The following is a 22,821-nucleotide window of genomic DNA, read 5'->3' as shown; positions in this document are numbered from 1 at the left end:
TAGTAGTTTGAAGCATTTATTGTCACGAAAATCGCTTACAACAAAACATCTTTTATACACTTCAAGCTTGTAAATAAATACGACATCTCGCGCTCGACGGCACGTCCGTGCGCTCCGGTATGAAAGGCGCGAGCGCTGGCGGTTCATAAAAATGGCAGCTTGTTAAAGGGCATCTCGTTCCCAAGAAAAAGAAACAAAAAAGCTCATTCTTTATGTACATATAAAAGGACGTATTTTGCCTAAACTGGACATTAATTCACTATGAAAACAGCACGGCTGATGAACATACAAGAGACGAAACCACACGACGAAAACGTCTCACATCAGAAGGCAAACGAGGCACAGTGGCATAAAATGAGTAATGAAACAAAGGGCATCTAAAAAAATAGTGCACTAGCTTGAAAGTAAACTGCCCGCAACGCTTTGCATAATCTTTGTACCTTTTCAGTGTCTACGTTCTGTGTTCCTTTTTCAGTTTCCTAGATATCTACATTCTCATCAATCGTTTGGCCCGGATGACGGTAGACCTTCTTTAGAACCTCTTCACTATTCTAACGTCTGTCATCTGTAGCGTCCTTCTATAAAGGACCTTGTCCCTGTTGTCGGCTTACTAGTCGCGCATTGTTATGCTATGTAAGTTATTGCGCATCCTTAATTTGAACGACTGTTAGACCCAGAAACATTCACATTGAACAGTCGTGTTTATCAACCAACAGGTACTGTGAAAGCAAAGGCTCTAGTATAGATCCAAGCTTGAACCTTGAGCAGTGACGTCTTTGGACACCCACAATTTGGACTCCCAGCGAGTATCATCATATACACATCCTAAGTGCACTGATCTTTGGATTACTGTAGTGTAATGACAAATGCGTACACGTTCGACTTCAAAGTCATCTACACTTGATTGTTCTTTCATTCAGGCGTTAGTTTACAAAAGGATCAACGTCGTAGCAGGCGGTGGGGGGCCCTCAAGACTCTACAAATACTGGGTCCGAAAAACTCTAGATCAGGAGTGCGCATCTTCCTAGAGAGCTGACAGCAGGGACAGCAACTACAGCACTTTCACAAGAACGCGTCTTGTCTAACTCTCCTCCCTGACACAGTGAGGATGTTCACCTATCCACTCTCTCTGCTTGCAGTACAGCGCGTCCGCTTTCTCGTACTTGAACCGGTAACCGAAAAGGCACTTATACCGCGCCAGGACATAATGTGAGTACGGCGGCTTCGTGAGCACTTTGCGTTCGTACTTATAAACGTAGGCGTGCTTGACCTTAGGGGCACTCAGGAAGGAAGTTCCTTGTTTTCGGTCGCGTAGGCACGTCTGGTCGTAGGACGCCTTGCTGGATGTAAAGGTAGCCGTGGCGTCCCTCGTCGAGTTGTCTTCGCTCGATTCGGATGACGTGTCCTCCGTGCTTGCTGTGGTCAGCGGGATGTCTTCTTCCGGCTGGTCGTTCTGGAGCTCGTCATCGTAGTCGTCCTTGTCGTCGACGTTGTCTTCGTTCGAGGCATCATTTGCCGGTTCCTTGTCAAGGGCTGAAAAAAATATTACCACAGTAGTTAGCAAGGATAGTGTTGCTAGCGAGCTGGTGAACTTTGAAGACTGATAAACACTCAAGGCCATAAGGATATTAATAAAAAAAAACTACTATACTCGTTTTCCCCTCAAGCAAAAAGTATGTTTTACGCATTGTTCATACGGCGCGCGAAGTAGAAAATGACAAAACTTGGTTGTCAGAGTAAGAAGCGATGCTTATGACGTTTGAAGTGTGACCGTATTGATAAGATAACATATATTTCGAGAAACATTAAAGCATTCTGTTGCTCTGATGAGTTATTTTCGCTGGTATATTTTTAGAGGACCTAAGCCTTAAACTTTTATTTCATAGTATACGTTATCGGTAATCAAGCGAAGTTCACCCCGAGACACACGCTCTGCAGCGGAACTCGTGTAATAAACCTGTGTTCGGTACAGACACAGATAAAAACAAAAAAAGAATAAAAATATCTTACACTTTGTGTGCTGGGACGCTCTACTCTTCCAGGTGTTTTGGTACCGGCTCAAAAATTCGTTCGCTCTCACGGGATCAGTCTCTTCCTTCATTCGGGCCTTGCGCAGATCCTTCAAGTAGCTCTCTCTGACATCTGGCGTAAGCTTGCTCATCAACTCCATGTCCTCTTTACTCAAGCGCAGACTTCCACTCGTTCCTTCCGCGGCTGGTCCCCTAGACTCCCTCGAGGACTCGTAGTCCGTGGCCTGTTCTTGCCCGTGGTTGTGTCGGTGTCTGTGCTCGCGAGGAGACCTGTGCACTTCTTCGACGGGCCTTCTCCTCGACTCCTGAATGTTCCTACTTGATTCAGCCCTCTCGTACATCCGTCGCAACAACTCTGTCTGTTGGCCGGCTTTCTCTCCAGAAAGCACCTGGACTGGTCTTCCAAAATGATCAAATGGCGACGAAGTAACCTCTCCCGAAGATGGCTGAACGGGCCGCCTTTCAAACTCTACCGGGCGTCCAACGGCTTCCTCCTGGTTTCTGTCTCTCCTGCTGTTCAACTGCTGCTGGTACTGCTCGTACTGTCTCCGAAGCATCTCTTCAGCCTGCGCCGCTTTTTCGCCAGTCAGCACCTGAACTGGACGGCCGAAGTAATCGTAGGGGCGGGAGGTGACAAGCTGGCGCGGTGATTCACGCGTCACCTCCTCCCTGTCTCCCCTCTCCCTCAGCGGTATGTCGCCTCTCTGTGGCAATTGGGGCTGCCTGTGGAACGTCTGCTCCTCAGGGGGTCTTCTAGCCTCTTGCAGTCGCGTGTTTTCCCTCATCCTGCTCTGAACCCTTTCGTACTGCTCCCTCAACAGTGCCTCCGCCTGAGCAGCCTTCTCTCCAGTGTGTACCTGTACTGGCCTTCCGAAGTAGTCAAATGGTCTGGACGTGATTGGCTCGTTGTCGCCTCTCGGAGGGGGGTCGAACCTGATTGGGGCCTTTTCTTCGGGACGTCCCCTAGCTTCCTCTTCTAAGATGTCCTGTTCGAACGCCTTACGCCTCTGTGCCCTCTCGTACTGCCGCCGGAGCAGTTCCTCTTGCTGATGTGCTTTTTCCCCGGTTAAGACCTGAACCGGCCTTCCGTAGAAGTCAACTGGAGAAGACGTCGAAAGCGAGCGGCCCGCAGAGTCGTATGGATCGCGGTCGCCCTTGATAGGCCTCGCAGGAGTGTCGCCACGGTCGTCAAACCTCACCGTAGGTTTTTCGTCACCGTATGGTTTCCGGTCGTCCCTGATAGGCCTCGCGGGAGTGTCGCCACGGCCGAACCTTGGAGGTTCATCGTCGTCGTCGACGTCATCATCGTCGTCGTCGTCTTCGTAGTCGGCGTCGGTGTGCAGGTAGCTCCTCTTGATTGCGCGGCTCTTGGGCTTCTCCGTAGTGTGTTCGGTGACTACTTCTCCGTGGGACTTCCTGTTTTCGCTATCCAAGGGATCATGCCTCTCAGAGCTGTAGCCGCCAGAGTTGCTTTTCCAGTAGTCTGAGATGTCGGATGGACTCCTCAAAACCTCCCGCGGGCCAGACTGTTTCAGCCAGGAAGACGTGTGGACAACCGGAGATTCCGTGGACGTCGGTATGTCATCGTCTTCCTTACTCTGAGCCTGTAGGATCGAGTCCGACTTCACCGAAGATTCACCGGATGACTTCCGGGTATGAGCTAGTCGAGAAGAATAGTATCTTGCAGCATGGGGCTTAGGCTCGTCTTCTTTCCATCTGTAGTACCTTCTAGTCCGCTGCTCGTTACTGCCGTCATCCGAATGTGACGTGCCCACCGTATGAGATCCACTGTGTGCAGAGTGTTTTGCATGGTGAGGTTCCGATGTAGACGATGAAGGACGCACGTCATTGAATTCCTCGTCTTCGTCACCGGCGACGTCAGCCGTTGCGTCATCAACTCCTCCTTCCGTGATATCCTTGGCCTGATTCCTGCTGCTAAGAACATGCTGTTCCTGGTCATGCCGCATCTCGGCAATTTTGACTTCCTCCTCAATGAGTTGCTGCTCCAGCATTGACTTTTGAGGCGTGTCTTCCTCGCTACTGGAGCGTGGGCCGAGCGAGAAGACCCGGCTTCCCCGATGGTGCGGCCGGCGCCACTGACCATTTATCAGGGGGAGTTTGGCGTCCTCACTGCCGTATAGGGGACTCCAGTCGAAAGGCTGTCGAGACGCAGTGTTGTGCTCTGGCTTCGTCTTGTCGTGACCAGCGTGAGCTGTGTCACGACGTGTTCCTGCGCATAAAACACACATTTTTATTAATTCAATTTCATGGATATCGCCGATAAATTCTGAATAATTGACCAACAGCAGCGTTCACGACAGGAATCTCAGAAAAATGACGTCACTAAAATACGGCTTATGTGTCCTAACAAATACAATTCACCTTGCATGTCTATTAAGGTTGAGTCCTGCTTGTTAGGATAAATTGTTTTATCGACATATCAACTTGTATATGTATTCATATTGGACACAAATACAACTTGTTTCTGTATTCATATTGGACACAAATACAACTTCTGTCCTCAACTTCCTGAGAGTGGGCATAATTTTGTTCCCGACTGCAAAGAGCTAATCTTAAATAACAATCTTATTAAACTCTTATTCTTAAAAAGTGGCGGGATTCGCCTTAATTGCAACTTGAAGAAATCTGCCACCTTAACGTCTTAACTCCTCTTAAAATATTGCCTACACAACTTCATACCCTCGCAACTTTCACAACTTTCCCAACGTTAAGAGGCCACCCTATTGAAAATTCTCATTTGTATGAGAAATTTCTGTGTCCAATTAACACATATGAATCATAGAAGATATATAAGAACATAAAGAACCTTATAAGAACCATATAAGAGCTATATAAGAACTATATAAGATATATGAGAACATACAAGCACCATATAAGAAACTAGTGGGAAGTTTCTTATAAGTTTCTTATGGGGTTGTTATATATCTTATATAATTCTTATATAGTTCTCATATAATTCTTATACGGTTCTTATATGTCCTTATATGTTCATATATATCTTTTATGATTCATATGTGTTTATTGGAAACAAGAACTTTCTCATACAAATGATTTTTTTTACTAGGGCAACGAAATAAAAAACCACAAATATAAAACTATCTCAGCTAGGGACAGCATGACTTTCTATAGCCTAAGCTAAAGCAGTACCGCTGTACACCCTTTTTCGATTGTAGAAAATCTCTCCTTGGAGCCGACGTCGTGCGGCAAAGCCGCTATAACTAAGACAAGCTAGCTCAATTTGATTTAAGGTTTGTTGTTAAGGAGGTAATAATTTACTCAATGTTCTACCATCGCAAGTTACTTCACGCCTCTGTAGAAGGTTGAAGAGAGTTTAAAAAAAATAAAAAGTGGAGTTTTTTTGTTTTTTTTTAACATGGCCATGCAATTTCGCCGCATTTAGAGAAACTAGTTGCATTTCTGCATTAATAACGTAACTACAGTCATGGATAAGCATGTCCTCTTACATAAAATGCACTTAAAAATGATAATTTTGATATATTTAGCGTCGCTTTATATGATGTAGTTCCTTGGTAAATAATTTGTGAATCTCCTTGAAGCGTGCCTATTTGACGTGTTTCTTTTTTTTCATAGACATTTTTTATTGTAAGTTTTAATATTCTGTGTACACGTTGCAAACCTTTTATAAAATAAGTAGAAGAAAATATTACTACGTGAATGCTTCGATGCAAAATTAACGGCTGTGCAAAATATTATAGCGAAACCTTGGCAATCTCTACGCTTCGGAATGCCAAGTTTTATATCTCCAGATGAAATAGAGCTACCGCGTTCGCATATAGCTAAATACTGCTCCCACAAACATAGATTTAACATATATATTAATACATAAATGTCGAAAATTTATGACCCGGGCCGTGATTTCACAATCTGACATGGAAGCACCTTTGAGCTGCCGGCAGTAAACTGTTAAAATAAACGGGTATTCTTCAGTGTTAAAACCAGATCGGACAGGGGTATCTCAAGGCAATGTATTAGGGGCATTGCTTTTTAACCAGTTTAATAATGATATATTGATAACACTAGTCTTTTTTTTTTTAGGAAATAAAAGTGATAAGTTAGTTCTTGATGCCATTTGCTTAGAAAAACATAACACGTGGACTGCCTTAAATTCTTTAAAAATAAAATAAAATAAATCATGGCAATTGTTTTTAAAACAAAAGATACAGCGTGTCATGCCACCGCAAAGTTAATATTCAACTCCTCCGAGGTTGAATTTCTAACTACTGTTCAAACGTAAGGCGTGATTTTTCACGAACCTATGTAATGGGACTCTTATATTCAAAACATCACTTCTAAACTCGCGAATATCATAGATGTTCTATAGAAGCATCACGCATATCCTGCCAGCTAGTGCTACACTTCTAATTCGTAACGCATTATTATATTCTCGTTTATCTACATGTCACCTAGTTTGGAGAACTATGACAAGTACCAACCCGAATAAATTGTTGGTGTTGCAGAAGAAAGCAAATCGGATCGTCCAAATGCGTCGTATTGCGCGCATGCTGAACCGATTATCTTTTTTTTTTTCACATAGGTAATGGCAATAAAAAATATTTCAAGTATGCGCTAGCGACAATTGTACGCGGCATCGCTTAAAACGTCCAATCCTCCATTACCACGAATCTCTTAACTAAGTGTAAAAAGTACAGTGCCGCGGATCAGCGCAGCGCCGGATCACTGAGAGTGCCGCGTCCTCGAATTAATTACGGGCTTCAGACGACTCAGCACAAGCTAAATTATGTACTAAATTTTCTAAAAGTTCAAATTTTCGTAATGCGATTTTTTTGTAGGCCCGTTTGTCAGCAAGGGCTAAGGGGCTTCATCAAGCTGCACTTCTGCATCTTTTCTCCCTGCCTCCATCGCACGTTTGTAACATAGGAGTAAATAAGATGAACTGAAATAAATTGAATTGAAAAGACTGTGTAGTCTGCGCTGTTCAAAATCATCAATGTCTTTATTGATTGTGCACAAAATACCGCAATCACCTTGAAGCAATAAGTTACAACAATAATACACTGCAACCTCTAAGTCAACATTACAACGCGATGAACTTTGTCGCACAAAATGTGCAATTGACTCAACTTCCCCTTTTAACTATTGCACATTCCAACTTTCCTCCGCTTCGCTAAAGATAGAACAGCCACTTTTAACGCCCCAAGTTGTTTCACCAGAACCTCGAAAACCTCAACGCGAGCAAACCAGAACGCTTACTCTATTTATAACCGGTTCCACCGGATGGAACTACTACGGCAAACCCTCGCCGACGCCGCCGCGTGCTTCTTGCACCTGCGAGTTACGCTTACGGGGTGCGACTAAACATATCAGTCCCGGCTGCGAGCTTCTGATTAACGACATTCCAGGCACTGTCTAGACTGGCTAAGAGTGCCGGACCCCGCGCTGAGTAGGGCCATCCGGTTATCAGCCCGCCTAAACACTTGCAAACATCTTTCCTTGCACTTTTTTTTTTTTTTTTTGCAGTGCTGGAATTTGTTTTACTTCACACCTAGAAAGTCCCGAGATCCGACCTTCTACGTAATGCTGTGTTGTTGCTGTTGTTGTTGCTTTAGTTCTTATTTAGCACCTTACTTTTATTACTTTTGTCGAAGCTTCGTTATCTGCCCCGTGTTCGCGTTTTACAACTTGACGTCACCAGCGACACAAAAAAAAGATTAAAAACTCGTGGATATAAATATGTACTTTGGCAAGTCTTACAAAAACTACAGTGTTGTGTGCGTTGCTGCCCAGCCTGAGGAGCAGACAAAATGAACCTCGATCCCTTCTGAATTTTCTGAATCTTTTGAATTGTGTATTCTTTATGAACCGTCGGTTTACTCTTTCATAATATGGTATTGTCTATCTCGATAAGGCGCAACATTATAAGTGTTTTAATTGCTTGAGTCGACAAGATTAACGCGTTCCTTGCAAAATTATGGACTATGTCTTCCAAGCGTTATACCTATAGACCTTTGTGAGTAATTGCAAAAAGTAATCTGTAAATACTTTAATCTCGCAGATTTTGTGCTGTATCAGATGTTCTCAAACACCAGCGTGTTCAGCAGTAAGGCTAGTAACTGAGGCTCCTCGCTTATTCTGTGCAACTTCCACGTTCTGGGGGAGGCTCACTTCTTTTCGCCTTTCCTCTCTAATCGCGCGGACAGCTTCAAAGCCGCAGGTTGTGGCTGTTGTCAAAGCTTCCTTCTTTGTAATTAGTTTTTAAACGTTATCGCATAACGCCTAAATCTGATTGGCTCTGGGACGATAATAAGATTCCCGAAACGCACCCCGCGTTTCCTAAGCTGTCGATTGCTGTGCAAAGTTAAGGGTTTGAATAATCCCGAAGACATTTTTAGAACACGCAGGGCAACGGGTCAAGAGCCCCCGAGACCGCCGTTTAAATTGTTACGTCATGATTCTAGGCGAGAGAATCAAGCTCGTTCATTGGGCGGACACGGATCGGGTCACGACAGCTACGTCAGCGCTCGGCAGGAACTCGCGTCCAATCACAGCTCAGCACGCACCTCTCATACAGTGCCCAATTCCAAGGGCGCGCCCTTCAGCAACGTACCGTTCTTGGCCAGGCACAGAGGCGCCGGTCTGTTCCAGTGGCTGTTTGTGCAGACGGCGTGGGGATGTCCCCGGAGCTTGTAGCCCGGATGGCAGCGGTACCGGACGATCCGGCCCTCGTTGAAGATGAAGCTCAATCCGTTGTCCGGAGATCGCGGCGCTGGACAGCCGAGGAACTCCCGCGAACTTAGCTCTGGAAGAAAAGAGGGACAATAGATGTTAAGCTTCCCCAGAATTGAAGGCTGCTTTTTAAAAATCCCGTTGTATCTTGGCACGCGTATTTGTGCGACGCTTTCAAGTAATTGAGTGTCCTCGTTCAAGGACCGGTCGTAAAAAGAATATTGCCATACTATGCGTGTCGAGGAAATTAACTCTGGTATTCTTTTATTCCGCGTGGAAGGCACTCATGTAATAACAATATGTAGAGTGGTATGACACTACCAAGCTTAACCTGGTAAGAACTGTACGCCTTTTCATATTACACCCAAGCGAAGGGGAAGCTACAAGCGCGATGCTGTCGTTTCGAAGCGCGGCTGCACTGGGAAGCATCGTAATTGAAGTTTAGTCGTATGGCTCATATGCCGGAAAATGTTCGCTTTAATATTAGACCAGAATTATCTCCGTTTCAGCTTCAATCCATACGCAGCCGACGCTACGACATAAAGGGACCAATCAATCAACGTCGAAAGCGCAAGTCACTGAGGCTCTTCCGTTTAGGATTGGTTCAGCAATGATAGATCCTTTGTCACGGGCTTAAGCTGAGCTGGTTGGTTTATTGCTTTCGAAGGGCCAGCAGAACAAAGATTACCGGCACACAAAAAACACCATCCAGCAGTGTGAATGGTGTTTTTTGTGTGTATGTAATCTTTGTTCAGCTGGCCCATCGAAAGCAATGATAAAACACTACAGAAACATGATGAACACTACGATAGTGCGTCTAGACTTAAGAGGAAACAAAGTATAAAGCCTTCTATTTATGCGACTAGGAGTGTTCTATAGTATTATCTTTTTTTTTTTTTTTAAACCATCATCTGCATTCACTATCGTAGTACCCGCAGACTGTCGCGACAAAACAGATTCATGGTACTCCACGTTGTGTTTACGCGATTTTTTTCCCCTCTTTTACGCCTTCTTTTGTTTAGGTGTCTCTGCGCGTTCGCTTCCGAACGTTTACGCGTCCTCAGCTGCGTGTGTAGTGGCTGGCTGGCTTCCTTATTGTCTCCCCCCGTTTTGGGAATCCTCAATGCCACGCGAGCCCCCGCACGCTTGCGACAACCCCGTCCGTGGCCCTGACATTGCGTGGACTGCAAGCGAAATCCAGCCGGTGACTCCGTCTTCGCCGTACCGAGCATTTTTGTCTCGTTTCTTTAGTGTTCTTGCTTTTGTGTAACAAACGTTTTTACGGCGGTAGCCGTCGAGCAGCCTATCTCGCGTGTGTGCCTACGTCGGAGCTTGGTAAAATTTAGCGGGATCATTCCTCCGCCAAATTTAGCGGGGAATCGCAGTGTCACCTGACGTCGTGTCACACGGCGTTACAATGTTCGCGCGAAGTTTAAGGGAGAAATTTCCGCTTTACATTTAGGGAGGTAAATACCTCCGCCAAATTTGTCGGAGAATACAGACTTTTCGTAAATCGTTTCGGAAGAGTCTTGCGATGCTGGTGGGGAGCTCCTGCCGTCAGGTTGAACATGGATTGAGGGCGCGTCCGCTGGGGCCCGCTATCCGCAGCCTATGATCTACGAAAAGTTCCTAATTTATCTGCGAATACTAGAAGGAATTTTGTGTCACGTGATGCCACGGTGTCATGAGAGCACCATCCGCTAACTTTAGCCGGATGTAAGTCAGTTAAATTTAAACGCGACAGTAACGGCGTGCAGCGATGCGCTATAATAAAAAGACTCGGCCGTCGCCTCACCCCAATTGCCAAACGCTAAACATGGATTGTTTTTTTTTTCGTTTGCATCTCTGCTTACAGCTTTCTTTGGAACTAAATTTCAAGAACGAAAAGCACCCAAACGCTTTTAGGAGTTTTTAGTGTTGGGAAGTACTTTAAGTCCATTGTACTGAAAGCACTATTTCAAGAAGGTTTAGAAAATTTGACCTTTACTTGAAGTACTACAGTCTGGGTGCGAACCTGTACTTTACTTTCTATCCCTCGAAAAAATGAAACTCCAACCTCTTGAAGTACATTCACCAAACAATTGGTATTGATAAATTTGTATCGTAAAAGAATGCTTCGTCAACAAATAAGTGTCTTACAAGTTGACTGCGTTATATAGTTCGTCAGCGATAGTAAAACAACTCCTCAGTGGTTACTAGACGTTATCCAATATTCGCCGCCATTTCCGAAATTAACAGATGCACTCCCGATTATACTTAACCAACTGCATGCCAGTTCAAAAAATAGAAAGGCCATCATGATAGACTGTGTTAAAAAAACTATTTGTACTTTACCATAAAAGTACATTGTATTTAGAGTATTTTACTTAAATTACATTCTGTCCTGTGTATTTACTACCTTACTTGACGTACGTAACATCTAATTTACTTTTTACTTTACTTCAAGTGCTTTTTAGGTGTACTTGAAATAAAGTCTGAAACTTCCAGCACTGGGATTTTTAGTCGCGCATTAATCTTGACCTCAATCTCCGAATACAACAGAGTCGAAGGTTGGCATAAGCTTGATTAGCTCCGCGTAGCCCATGTTGAGCTTGCGCCGCGAAACCCCCAATCGGTATCAAACTTGATAGCGTCCAACACCCCCTGGAAACTAGACTACGCGCTTCGTTTTGTTAGATCAGCTCCGTCATTGCTCCTAAGCCCAAGCGAGGAGAGTCAGTAGAGTGTTTTTCACCGCCGAGCATCTGCAACGGTGACGCTGACGAAGCACTCGGGATGACCCAGGTAAACACTTTTTTTTTTCTTTCTTAATGCTTCGCTTTCTCCGCTGCGTTCAGTCTAAGCATCAAAGATGGAATTGTGTTTAATAACAGGTTGCATTTGTACCGACTAAACTTAATTAAAAAAAATAATAATAAAAAAAATAATAATAAAAAAGAAGATAACGTGACGTGACGACGCAGTTTTATAAGACGGCAGGCGGCTCGCAAGCGAAGAAAAGCCAGACGTTAGGTGCGCGATCGGGCAACGTAGGAAGCCGTTGGAAACGTGGAGACGAGACGCCTGCGTATTCACTGCCGCCGTCGGCGACCAGAATCTCTGTTGTTTTCATGTTAGCGAATGTGAGGATCAGTTCCTTATGCGTGTTGTGTGCCGGGGCGTCGGGAACATCAGGCCGGAGAATCCCGAAGGTTCACATGTTCTCCTTCACAACCGACGAGCAACGGCGTACTCAGTGCATTAAGGCGATTCGGAGAAAGTGGTTCAAGTTGCGAGCTCTTCGAAGGTAGTTGGTTTGGCAGCTTTTCGTTTGATCCTTGCACTCTTGTACTTCCGAATTGTCAATGTGGCCAGAAGGACAATAATATAGTAAACAACTCCGATCTTTATCAACTCCAAAGTGCTTTGAACTCCCAAAGTGCTTTGAAATATTTTGTTGGTTTTTCTATGCAAGTCTCCTGCGAAGAGTAATGTGCTTTGCTTTCTAGCTTTTGCATTTGACACCGTGCACCGACAATGACTTAGCAGCGCTGTCGTCCAAGACTTCCATTTTGACCTACGTAGCTGGATAGTTCGCCTCTGAGACTGTCAAAACATTCAAGTACGAATACTGCAGAAAACATTTGGTTTTGAAGAGGCACTTCTTCGCGATAGATACCGTGGTTCATCATCTGACAGATGCTTTAAATTGAGCGGGACTGCACCTTTCAACACAGCTGGTCATCAGTGTGGTAATGCATGCTGAGGTTGTTGCGAACAAGCTTATGACGTCCCAAAACGTCGCTGAGTTCTCGCGGTTACGTGATCAACGAAAAGTTGCCAGGGTCCTGACACTAGCTATATGCTACCAGAGTTCAAAGAGTTGGACACCTGTGCAAGGGAGTCGACAAATATTCTTCTTAACAATATCTGCAAATAGAAAAATGACTCCGTAGGCAGGAGGCAAGGTCTGTTGCAGTCAGAAAACACGGTGTGTGTTTTTTTTTTTTTTTTTAAAGTCTGCATTGTTTTAAAAATGAAGTGTGAAGGAATCACGACATCTCTGTCGATTGACATGCCAAAAACCTGAAACGGGGGCGAAAAGTAAGCTGTCACACGAGATGAACTATACATTTTGTGGCGTTCATTTATTACATGGCGGCCTTCTGATAGGTAGTCAATCAGTCACATTATCTGTCGCGTTTGCTTGTTTCACTCCATTAAAACTAACTTTTTTTCTGAATAAAACAACTGACTTTTTTAATTCACGAGCCGTCACATATTTCCTCCTTTTTAAATACAAAGTGGCCGTTCAACCTGTGTTGGGAGGTCGAGAGCGTGCTGTTAGTTTTATTTTATCTTCCAGGAAACTACCTGGAAGGTGCTAGGCGTAAATACTACTTCACATGGTAACCATGGTCATCAAAACTATGTTTGAAATTAAAATATTTGTGATTGTAGAGCGGTGCTTTAGTTTTACAAAGACGGTTAAGTTAAATAATTGTGAAAAAGGTGTAGTCGCTAATACGTATCACGAGTGTTTTCAATCGCTGTAACTTAATAGACAAACTGTAGAAGTTTGAGTTGTTATATGATCTTCGAATCAAAACTCTAATTCTATTAATTACGTCGTCGTCACGCACGCGTAAGTGACATTGGCGCATTACCTCCAATCAAAGCTGCAGGCCGACCCATCAGCGCATCGGCACACCCGAAACCCAGCGCCCAACCGACTGTCAGTCGCTTTTCCGCTCCCTGGCCTTAGCTACAGTGACGTCACGGAGTGGGGGCGCGCAGGCTTTAGTTTCTAGAAGGTGTCGGCCTGTCACATAGGGTGACGTCACGATTGCGTTACGCGCACCTTCACCCGCAGAACTTGTCGTTCGACGGGAGCAATCAAGCCTACGCTAAGCAAACCTCTCTGACGCGACGATCGTGATGACCGGTGAGACGCCACGTGCAAAGCTTGTATTGTGTACGCGTGCTGCTCGGATGTCGAAGCAATTGCGTTGCGTGTATGTTTCGACGGCGGGACGTGAGTCAGCCCCCAGTGGACGCGCCAACGTGTGTGGTTCATTTTGTAATAGATCCGTTTAGACTGGCTGACATCCAAGAAATGACTATTCGGTTTGCCTCGTGGTTATATCACCAAGAGTGTAAAAGCGTCCATTTGGGATGATGAGGATGCTTTTAGAGATCGCAGACGCTTCACCGTTGTGCGGAACGCAAAAGCAAAAACGACCCTACGTATCGTTGCGTGGCGAAAAGAAAAGACGTGCGTTGTTGTGTGCGGGCGTCTAAGTCGAAACAGGAGTTTGCTTTGAGGAGATCGCGAACACCGAAGCACTATATTGCGAGCTATTTCAGTTCTGAAAATCAGATAAACAACACCCCCCCCCCCCCCCCCCCCCGCCCCAATCACGTACAAAGTATTTTTGGGTCACTGTCAGCGTACGAAACGTCGCGGGCGTAGCCAGTGCCGAGTCCTGAGCACCAATTGTCGCTTCGCAACCCATGAAATGTAGGCTTTAACTAATAAGAGCACCGATAAAGAAAAAAAAAACGGAACAAGAAGCAATGAACACTATAATGCCCCGTCCTGTGTTATTTATGCTTACTGCAGACAATTAAGCCCTTCAAGTGTCAGAGAATTGTCCCAAACCCGTTGTTTTGTTCCCATAGACTGAAAGAGTTTTGTAAAGTAACAACAAATTCGGATTCTGTCGGCTTTCGAGCTGTGACTATATAGATTCCAGAGTCCAGACATGACACGACCGATGAAAATATTAACATCGGTTATTTATTTTTGCCGAGTGTCTGTGTAACATTGCCGACCGCCATTCGCTTACTTTATTTTCTAAAACAAACATTAGAGGCAAGGTCCATCACGATCCAGACATAACACCCTACGAGGACTCACGCTTCACAAGGTCGGATATATCCACGAATCCTTCTTGTATTCAGTTTTGCTGTGCAAAACTTCTATTCCCTTTTTCTTTCCTTCTCTCTCTCTCTCTCTCTGGCATTCCTATTATCACACCGTCAATTCAAATGAAAATGGCATTTTTTTCAGTACAGTTAAAGTCTATACGTCCTCACCACTTAGAGCACTGTACACAGGCTTGATGTCTGCCATCTTCATTCATCCTGAAGCTACGCAAATAATCATGACGCAAAGCCGTAACACACAAGACAATACGGATAACATATCCCAGACGCCACCACCCCACAACTGCCAAATTCGCGGGGACTCTCAAGGCCCGCCCATCCGCCAGACGTTGTCTGTCCCCTCGTCCACAAAAGTGACCCCGCGGCCGAACCAGACAGTCCCACCCGCCCTCTAGGTAACCAGCCGGGCAGCAGAGCACGCCTTTAGCAGTCGCATCGTCAAACAAACGCTTCGCACGTGCTCGCATGTGCCTTCACGCGTCGGTCGGGGGCTCAACGACACCGCTGAAAGCAAACCGCCACGCGGCTAAAGTTAGCCCAGCTGCAAACGAAAGTTGGCAACCGTGAAAAAAAAAACCGCATGTATGTAAGATGCAGACGATGGTAGGCGCTGGGACAGACACCACAATATGCACCGTTTCATCGTAGGATGGAGCGCAGAAAACCCTACAAGCAATCAAAGCCAATCCAATCCAGTGCTGTGCGAGCATCACGTGACTAAAACTCGCGAAGTCACGTGTCACGTTCACGGCGCTGGACTGGCCGGATTGGATCGTAGCGTTGGCCGCGCGGTCCAACTTAGCGTGAAACGGGGTATACTCAAGACGGCGGGGTCGGTTGGGGAGGTTCTCGCCGGGCTACGGCATGGCGAGCGCCTGCTGCGAAAGTTAGTGAAAGAACTAGGAGCCATTGTTCTTTGGAAGGATAATTGAACCCTTTTTCGTAATTACTGCTGCGCGTAAGTTCAAGGATCGTTTGATGGACGCATAATTGTGTCACGGAGGGGTTTCGTCCGGCGCTTTCGTTGTTACCGGACGACGCTTAGCTTGAAGTAGGATTTGCGTCCACTTGAGGACGAGCTAGGCGAGGCTTCGCGTAAACGAACAGTCCACGTATAGTCCCAGGCAGTGTGACTTTGAGCGGAGTTGGCTGTGTATAAAATGGAAAGGGGAGAAGCAAGGTTTTGTTTATCCTGGCGAAAGGGCACGAAAAGAGCGGCGCGAACCTCGTGAGCGGTTTCTGCTTTCGGGTCTGTCTGTGGTTAGGCTCAGCACTCTCGTCTTGTTTATATGGAACTTGTTCGCCCCTGCTACTCCCGCGCTGCGTAGTTGGCATGGCCGTTCACGGCATGCTACGAACCGCCCGCGTTATATATATATTTGAAGTATGAAAAAAAAAAAAAAAACCTACCTTGGTTATGCTGATAGACCCGGAAGCACATAATAGATTGTAGATGACCTGGACACAAGCTTTGTGTGTGTGACGTCATGTAACGTAATGAGGGCGCATGACTTTGACGTCACACGACACCATACTGTTACGTGACATAATAATATGGCATGACATAATGACGTCAAATGACACGGTGACGTCCCCGAGTCGCGTGATGTCACGGCCCTTAGTGACGGTTCTTCGTGTCGGTCCTTCGTAATGTTTTCTCGCAGACTTCGGCGGATAAAACACATTCTGTTAAAATTCGGATGACTGCAAGACAAGAGGGGGAAGAGGGATGTATTGACGAGCGTGTCTCGAAGATTCTTGGCGGCTCTGTTTCCCGGATGTTGGACCATCCGCCTCCATTTTCGTTCCTGTTTCGTTAACGACGCGTTCTCGACCGTGCTCGCAAAATACCGAGTGAATCGATGATTCGAAACGCAGCGACCAAACAAACCCCCCAAAAAAAGAAGCAGCTCCCGGGCAGGCGTCGGGGAATGCCGGATTGCTTTGGCCACGCCTAATCTCAGCGGGAGGCATCCTTGAGGAGCGACCTTCACATCCCAGCGCAGTCCTTCCTCTCTGCGGTGTCCGATAACAGCCTCTTTGCGACCGGTCTCTCCTATCAACGCCTGGCAGGCAGTACCGACGCCTTCCGCGTGCGTTGGGAACAAAGCTTCCTTATGGTAATCAATGTCGACACGGTCCCCGCGGCGCAGCCATCTTTGTTGTCCGCGACTCTTTCGCGCGAGCGAGCGCGTGCGGCGTGGGCTGGACGCAGCCGCCGCGTGGCCGCCATGCCTTCGCCCCAGGGCCACGTCTAATTGAGCAACTTGCCGCCAAACGACAGCCTCCTTTTTGACGCTGCACTTGACTCGAGAAAGTCTGCCCACTTGCGGCGCTGGGTGCGGTGCGAACTTGGGAGGTTTCTTAAACACGGGTGATTCAGCAGGTTGGTTTTAATTGATGGTTCTTTTGCGAGGACGAGATGTCTACCCGTTTTCACGCCGCGATGGGTTTTGATGTTACGTCCCTTAAAGATGCGGACAGCATAGCGACACGAATAGAGTGAAGGAAGCCTGTCAGACAGCAACACTGGCTTAGAACTAAACTTGATTGATGCTGTCATCGAGTATAGGTACTACATGTGCGTGCGACCGCTGTTGATTTGTTTTGCTGTTAAAAAGAAACTACAAGAAAAAAAAATAGAACGACGGGCCAAATATGTAGGACAGAAATGAAACCATGCGAAAATAGCATATACAAACTACACGTAGGACTCCACAACCTCCTTAAGATTTGACCAATGGAAATAGTTAATTGCGTGGAGATTCCGAACTTTCCTGTTATTGTTTTTTTTTGACGCGCGTCGCGGATTATATTTTGACAAAAAAAAGTCACACGTTTGAGTGTATTAGACGTAATACGGCAATTATTGTTTGAAAACGCCGTCCGACGGCGCCCCCTGACGTCTGCTCCAAGTCGCAGAAAGAGGGGAGTGTCACGGTCTTTCATTTGATTTTTAATAGATATCGGCCGCCCACGACGTTAATTGCGGGTTTCTTTTAGGATGCTTAAAGCCCGTAGAACGGGTAATTATCACCATAAACAGGGGAGCTCGAAAATCCCGTTGAGTCGAATTGCCGCTTTCTGAACCCTTTCTCTCGAGCTCCGTCGGCTGTCGTAAATCATCCCATCCGGACCTTGGACGGATGCGTCCGTGGCCAAGCCAAGAGCCGCAAACGAAGCGACTCATCACCCTCGCAGACCTTGACACTTCCGGACACGACACGTCGAGTTCCCTTACCGCCAAAAGGTTAAGGGCAGCGCCTCCGCGGTCTCTGCCCGCACGCGTGACTGATGGTGCGAGCAGATAGCGAGACGGGCAACAAATCGCGACCGCCTGTTTGCTCGTGCCACACACGATGCTGCAGTGGAAAGGCGACGCGCGACGCGACGCCGACTGCATAGATTTCGTTCTGCACGCGCGCTGATGGCGACACGGCTAACCTTCTTCTCTGTTTTGGGTTGCCTCTGGTGGCACAACGTGAAAATGAAGTACCGTGACAGGGGAGGCTCTGATTTGGACACTTGGGGAGGAGGTCGACGAGGAATTTGGCGGTCGTGATTGGTCGACGCCGCGCTTGACTTGGACGCCGGCCAATCACGGCGGTCCGATTCCTTGCCGACTTTTTCACCGAATGTCCAGAATGGAGACTGTGGTCTCGTTACTTTATGTAAAGGAAGGCCGGACGGTTATTTTGTCTTACAATTCTTCCTTTCTTTTTTTTTTTTTCGTTGCGTGTAGATTACTCGATTAGAAGATGAAGGGGGTGACACAACATGGCGGTTGCCAGTGGCGCCAGCTGGCAGAGCGTTTTTGTTAGCAGGTCTGGAATTGCGAGCGTGTCTTAATGCCTAACATGTGCCGGCGCACAAAGCTAGCCATTGTGCTGTCGGGTCCTTGCCGTTGTTTTGTCGGTGGAAAAGAGGTCAAGAAGAGCGCACTCTTCTCGACGTCGGAGTCTGAGCGCTTTGTCGGGGCCTGTATACGGGGTCACGTCGGCCTGTTTGTTTTTAAATCAGTGAGCGGAACTCGGAGTATAGAAGCCCGCGGGGGAGACCCCCAGCTGCGTCCCAGTGCAATCTTTTCGCTCTCGCCGACGACGTTCGAAGCCTCGAAGATGGCCGGATCGTTCATCGGCCACTTTTATTTTGTTCATTTGGGTCGTTCAACGGTTGAACCGGAACTTTCGTCCGTACGAAATGACCGTACAAGTGTAGCATATGAAACCGCGTTCGCGCTGATAATGTGCATCATGCTAAATACAATCTGAGGACACAGTGTGAAGCGTGCTTCTTCCCGGCATGATGAAATTGTTACATTGGTCGTACAAACTCTGTTTACAGACATGTTCAAAGTATATACATATAAGTACGAAGCAAACCCGCTTAATTCGAAGTACGAAGCAAACCCGCTTAATTCGAACTTACGCTTAATTCAAGCGTATCAGCAGAAAAGTCTGTCATCGTGTCTGCAGAGAAACTTTGTGCCTTTTGTATCATGTACGAGCAGTGCGACTCTGGCTTGAAGCACGTTTAATTCGTGTACATTAGAACGCTTCTAAGATGTCTGCAGCCAGTTTTTGTAATGACGTCATACACGGAAGGATTACGCCTCGGACAGTGTCTGTATAATTGTTGTTTTTTTTTTAACGCGACGGTGATTAGCAGCTCGTGTCGCAGAAAATCTGGCGTCGGTGGGACCAAACAAATCCCATAATGCGACGCGCGCAGCCGCGTGTGACGTCACACATGACGGTACGTCAATTTCCCGCCACATTTTGAGAACAATTTTCTTGCCAAATTCAGCGTAAATTTTTCCGCTAAATTTATTGGGTCGATAGGGTCATGACGCCACAGCCACGTGTGGCGTCACGAGATATGACGTCACACGCGACGTCATGTGACGTCACGAGACGTGACGTCACACGTGACACGTGACGCTACCAACTAGATCACGGACACACGGTTGCACGGCTTGCGATCGAGCGCGGGTTTATTATTATTATATTATTATTTATTAAATACTGCAGACCGCACGTGGTCCAAGCAGGATGGGCAGGGCACAAACTCAAGAACCCGTACAAAAAACAAAGCAGCAAAACAAGGAATAAGGCATACCGATTGGCAAAAAATATGAAAAAGGCGGTAAAATACAGCAAGAAGGCTTTGTGAACGGGGGGCCCGATAACGCTACAACGTTCCACTCTTAAAGGCGAAGCTAAGAGTCTTCCAAGTGTTTGTATGATGCATGAGAAGTGCGACCTCGCGGTTTAATAAAGCTTGTGGAGGACCGTCCACGTAATCATTGTCGTACCCGGAATGACGTATTTTACGCATGCGCGGTAGACCCTGCTATTATGGTGGCGAATAATATGTCTGTAGCTGGGGAACAGCGGCACATAACCAAAGTTCAGGTAAATGAAACAGACAAAAATATTAAACCAGATTAAATTTTGAGAAGGTTCCGAGCACAATATGGGTATTACAAACGATGTCACGGAAGAATGTGTACGAATGGTGCCGATAGTTTTTTTTGCGAAGGACGGCAGCCGCCGCGGTGACAAATGAACCCCAATGACACGTTCGTCCAACGGCAGGCACGCGCCCCAGTCCTTTTCTACGCCAAGGGAATCGGGGAGCTGCCAAAACGATGGCTGCGTTGCCTGGACGCGCACTCATATCATCATCGCCATAAAAATACTTTGAAAAACTGGCATAAATTCGCGTTTGCTTCTTGTCTTTTTTTTTTCTTTTTCATTGTTCTTGTATAAATAAAAGCCCCTGTCAACCTTGAACGACCCTTCCCTTCGAGTATTTCGTATAGAGAAGGCGAACGCGGAGTGCACGTATGCCTCTGTCCCCAGCATTCTCCTTGCGGCTTATATATATATCTATCTATCCATCTATATATATATATATATATGATTTTTTTTTTCCAAAAGTTTTTTGACACGCCACAAACATCCCGTCACATGCTAATGAAATTAACGAACGCGCGAACGAGTTCAGACGTGTATACATTCGGCTCTCTTTACTCTGCTCTCTCGTGTGCTCACATTAATGTGCCTTAGCATGCGCGTGGGGGAGGCTGATATTAAAGGAATAAAAAAAGAAATTAAGTTCGCTTTTCTTTTCTTTTAGGATTCCTCCTCGGGGAGTATGAGCGGCATTCCCAAATAAAACAATGGTACGAGCAAACAAACGGAGCGCGGCTGGGAAGTCGGTTCTTGCTCCCGCCGGCGCGAAGGGGGCAAGGGGGGGGAGGACCGGATATCCACCCACGGCGGCTACGACCGCGGGACCCGCCTTCCTGGCCCGTCGAGATGGAGAAAAAAAGAACCGAAAACAGCCACCGCCCATAGAAGTACAACAACCGCCGTGTTCAGCGCGTCTGGAACGCGTTCGCACGAACGAGAGTATCTGGACATCTGGCTGCTTCTTGCACTCTTCACAGCCATTGGAGATGTTAATGCTGCTCGTTTTGGCACCCCAAGAAAAAAAAGAAAAAAAAAGAAAAAGTTTTGCGCATTGTTTTAAATCCGCGTGAAGTAGTTCTTACAAGATTTCGTTGGCAAAGGAAGAAGCGATGCCTTTGGCGTTTGAAACGTGTAAGTTTTGATGAGATAACATTATCTAATCTAAAATACAGCTACCTATATCTTAATTCTCTACATAAAAGGGGGAAATAGTGATGCTCCGCTAAAAGCCGGACTCTTTTTATGCTTTTTGAGGTGAAAACGAGTGTAGTCAGGTTCCTTTGTGTGAGGCAGGGTGCGCAGATATTTTGAAAATTCTGAGGAAAACATATTCGACTCGTTTCCACTTCTTCAGAATTAAACTCTCGTGAAAATAAATTAGCTTGAGAAAGAGAGAGAGGGAGAGTTCATGAAGCACAGTGATCGCCTTCACGTTGTGCTGAATGTTTGGCTAGAGGATATACCGACGCCCTTCGAAAAGAAACCTGGAAACGTTGGGGCGGCAGCCAACGCTTCGCTCGCAAACCAAGCTTGTTGGGGGCATCTTCTTTTTCAATAATTCAGATAATTTAATTTAGTCAGAGGTTTGAAGAGGTTATGTCTCGTCGTCTGCCACTGTAAGACATCGAGGAGATTTCTGTTGAAGCTCTTCCTACCGACCTTTGCCACCTACCTAATTAGTTTTACCAAGTAAGAGTGTGTGGTGTGTGTGTGTGTGTGTGTTTTTTTTGTGTGTGCCTTCGTCTTATAGGGATTGTCCGGTAATATCCGGAAGTTAGTAAGTTTTTTGGCTGGTCACGTATATATGTCCTAAATATAGTCATTTATGATATTTGTTTAACATATGCCCCAATATTCGTTAAATTAATTATGAACATCAGAACAAAACTTCACGCCAAATTTCGCGAGTATGCATGCCTGGTCTGGTCGTCACGTGACAATTACTTGTGCGGCGGAGGATTAAAAATGTGGATATTGTGCCCGGATGGTATTCTGGAAAGCAATGGCAATAAAATTTAATTGTTTTTCGAAACGCAACAATTTACCGGAAAATTGCTTTTTAAAATAAAATAATGTTCAGATAGAATATCGCGCGCACAGGGATGGGTAAACTCACCATGCTATATACATCGTGTGTTGTCTTTCACTTCTGTGCAACTTTAATACCGCAATAGCTACCGTTTTGACGGGTAAGCGCCGCTGTACCCCCTTTTCTTTTTCTTTTTAATAGATTTTTAAAGCTGCTAGGGCTGCGAGGGCGCAGTTTTAACCTCTGAAAACATTATGAGAGCTAGTTACTTTACCTAGCTATTAATTTACGGTACAGTCGATATTTGTGATTTCGTTTTGGCACATCAATTTTCAGGGATTGATACGACTGAGTATATAACGCTGGGCATATTTCAAAATATGTAAAACAAGAAAATGTTTAGTCATTCTATTTATCGTTTTTTTTTTTTTTTTTTTTGTACATACTGCAACCTTGAGGTCATTGCAGGAGTGGGCTTACAACAGCTCACAGTAACGATGAACAAGACGACTAAAAACAAAACATCCTAAAAAATAGCATATCGACACAACCACATTAACAGAAGAGCGTGTTGGTAACAAAACAACCAAACATTAAAACAAAAAATACGCTTAATCGTCGAAATGAAATA

General features: G+C 45.9%; 1 protein-coding gene across 1 annotated transcript in view; it reads right to left on the bottom strand.

The window, feature by feature from the left end:
• LOC115332817 overlaps nt 1-22,821 on the bottom strand; it is a 33,403-nt gene continuing 10,582 nt past the window's right edge. The window contains exons 2-4 of the mRNA XM_029995294.4: nt 8,638-8,829; nt 2,011-4,260; nt 1-1,533 (exon numbers count right to left, since the gene is read on the bottom strand). Coding sequence (XP_029851154.2) covers nt 1,082-1,533; nt 2,011-4,260; nt 8,638-8,829 — 2,894 coding nt within the window. The 3' untranslated portion in view covers nt 1-1,081. The remainder of the gene's footprint in view (nt 1,534-2,010; nt 4,261-8,637; nt 8,830-22,821) is intronic.

The sequence above is a fragment of the Ixodes scapularis genome, unplaced genomic scaffold, assembly GCF_016920785.2.
Source record: "Ixodes scapularis isolate PalLabHiFi unplaced genomic scaffold, ASM1692078v2 PGA_scaffold13__105_contigs__length_92229423, whole genome shotgun sequence".
NCBI classification, from domain to species: domain Eukaryota; kingdom Metazoa; phylum Arthropoda; class Arachnida; order Ixodida; family Ixodidae; genus Ixodes; species Ixodes scapularis.
The sequence above is the reverse complement of the archived record's forward strand: the minus strand, read 5'-3'. Positions and strand labels throughout refer to the sequence as shown.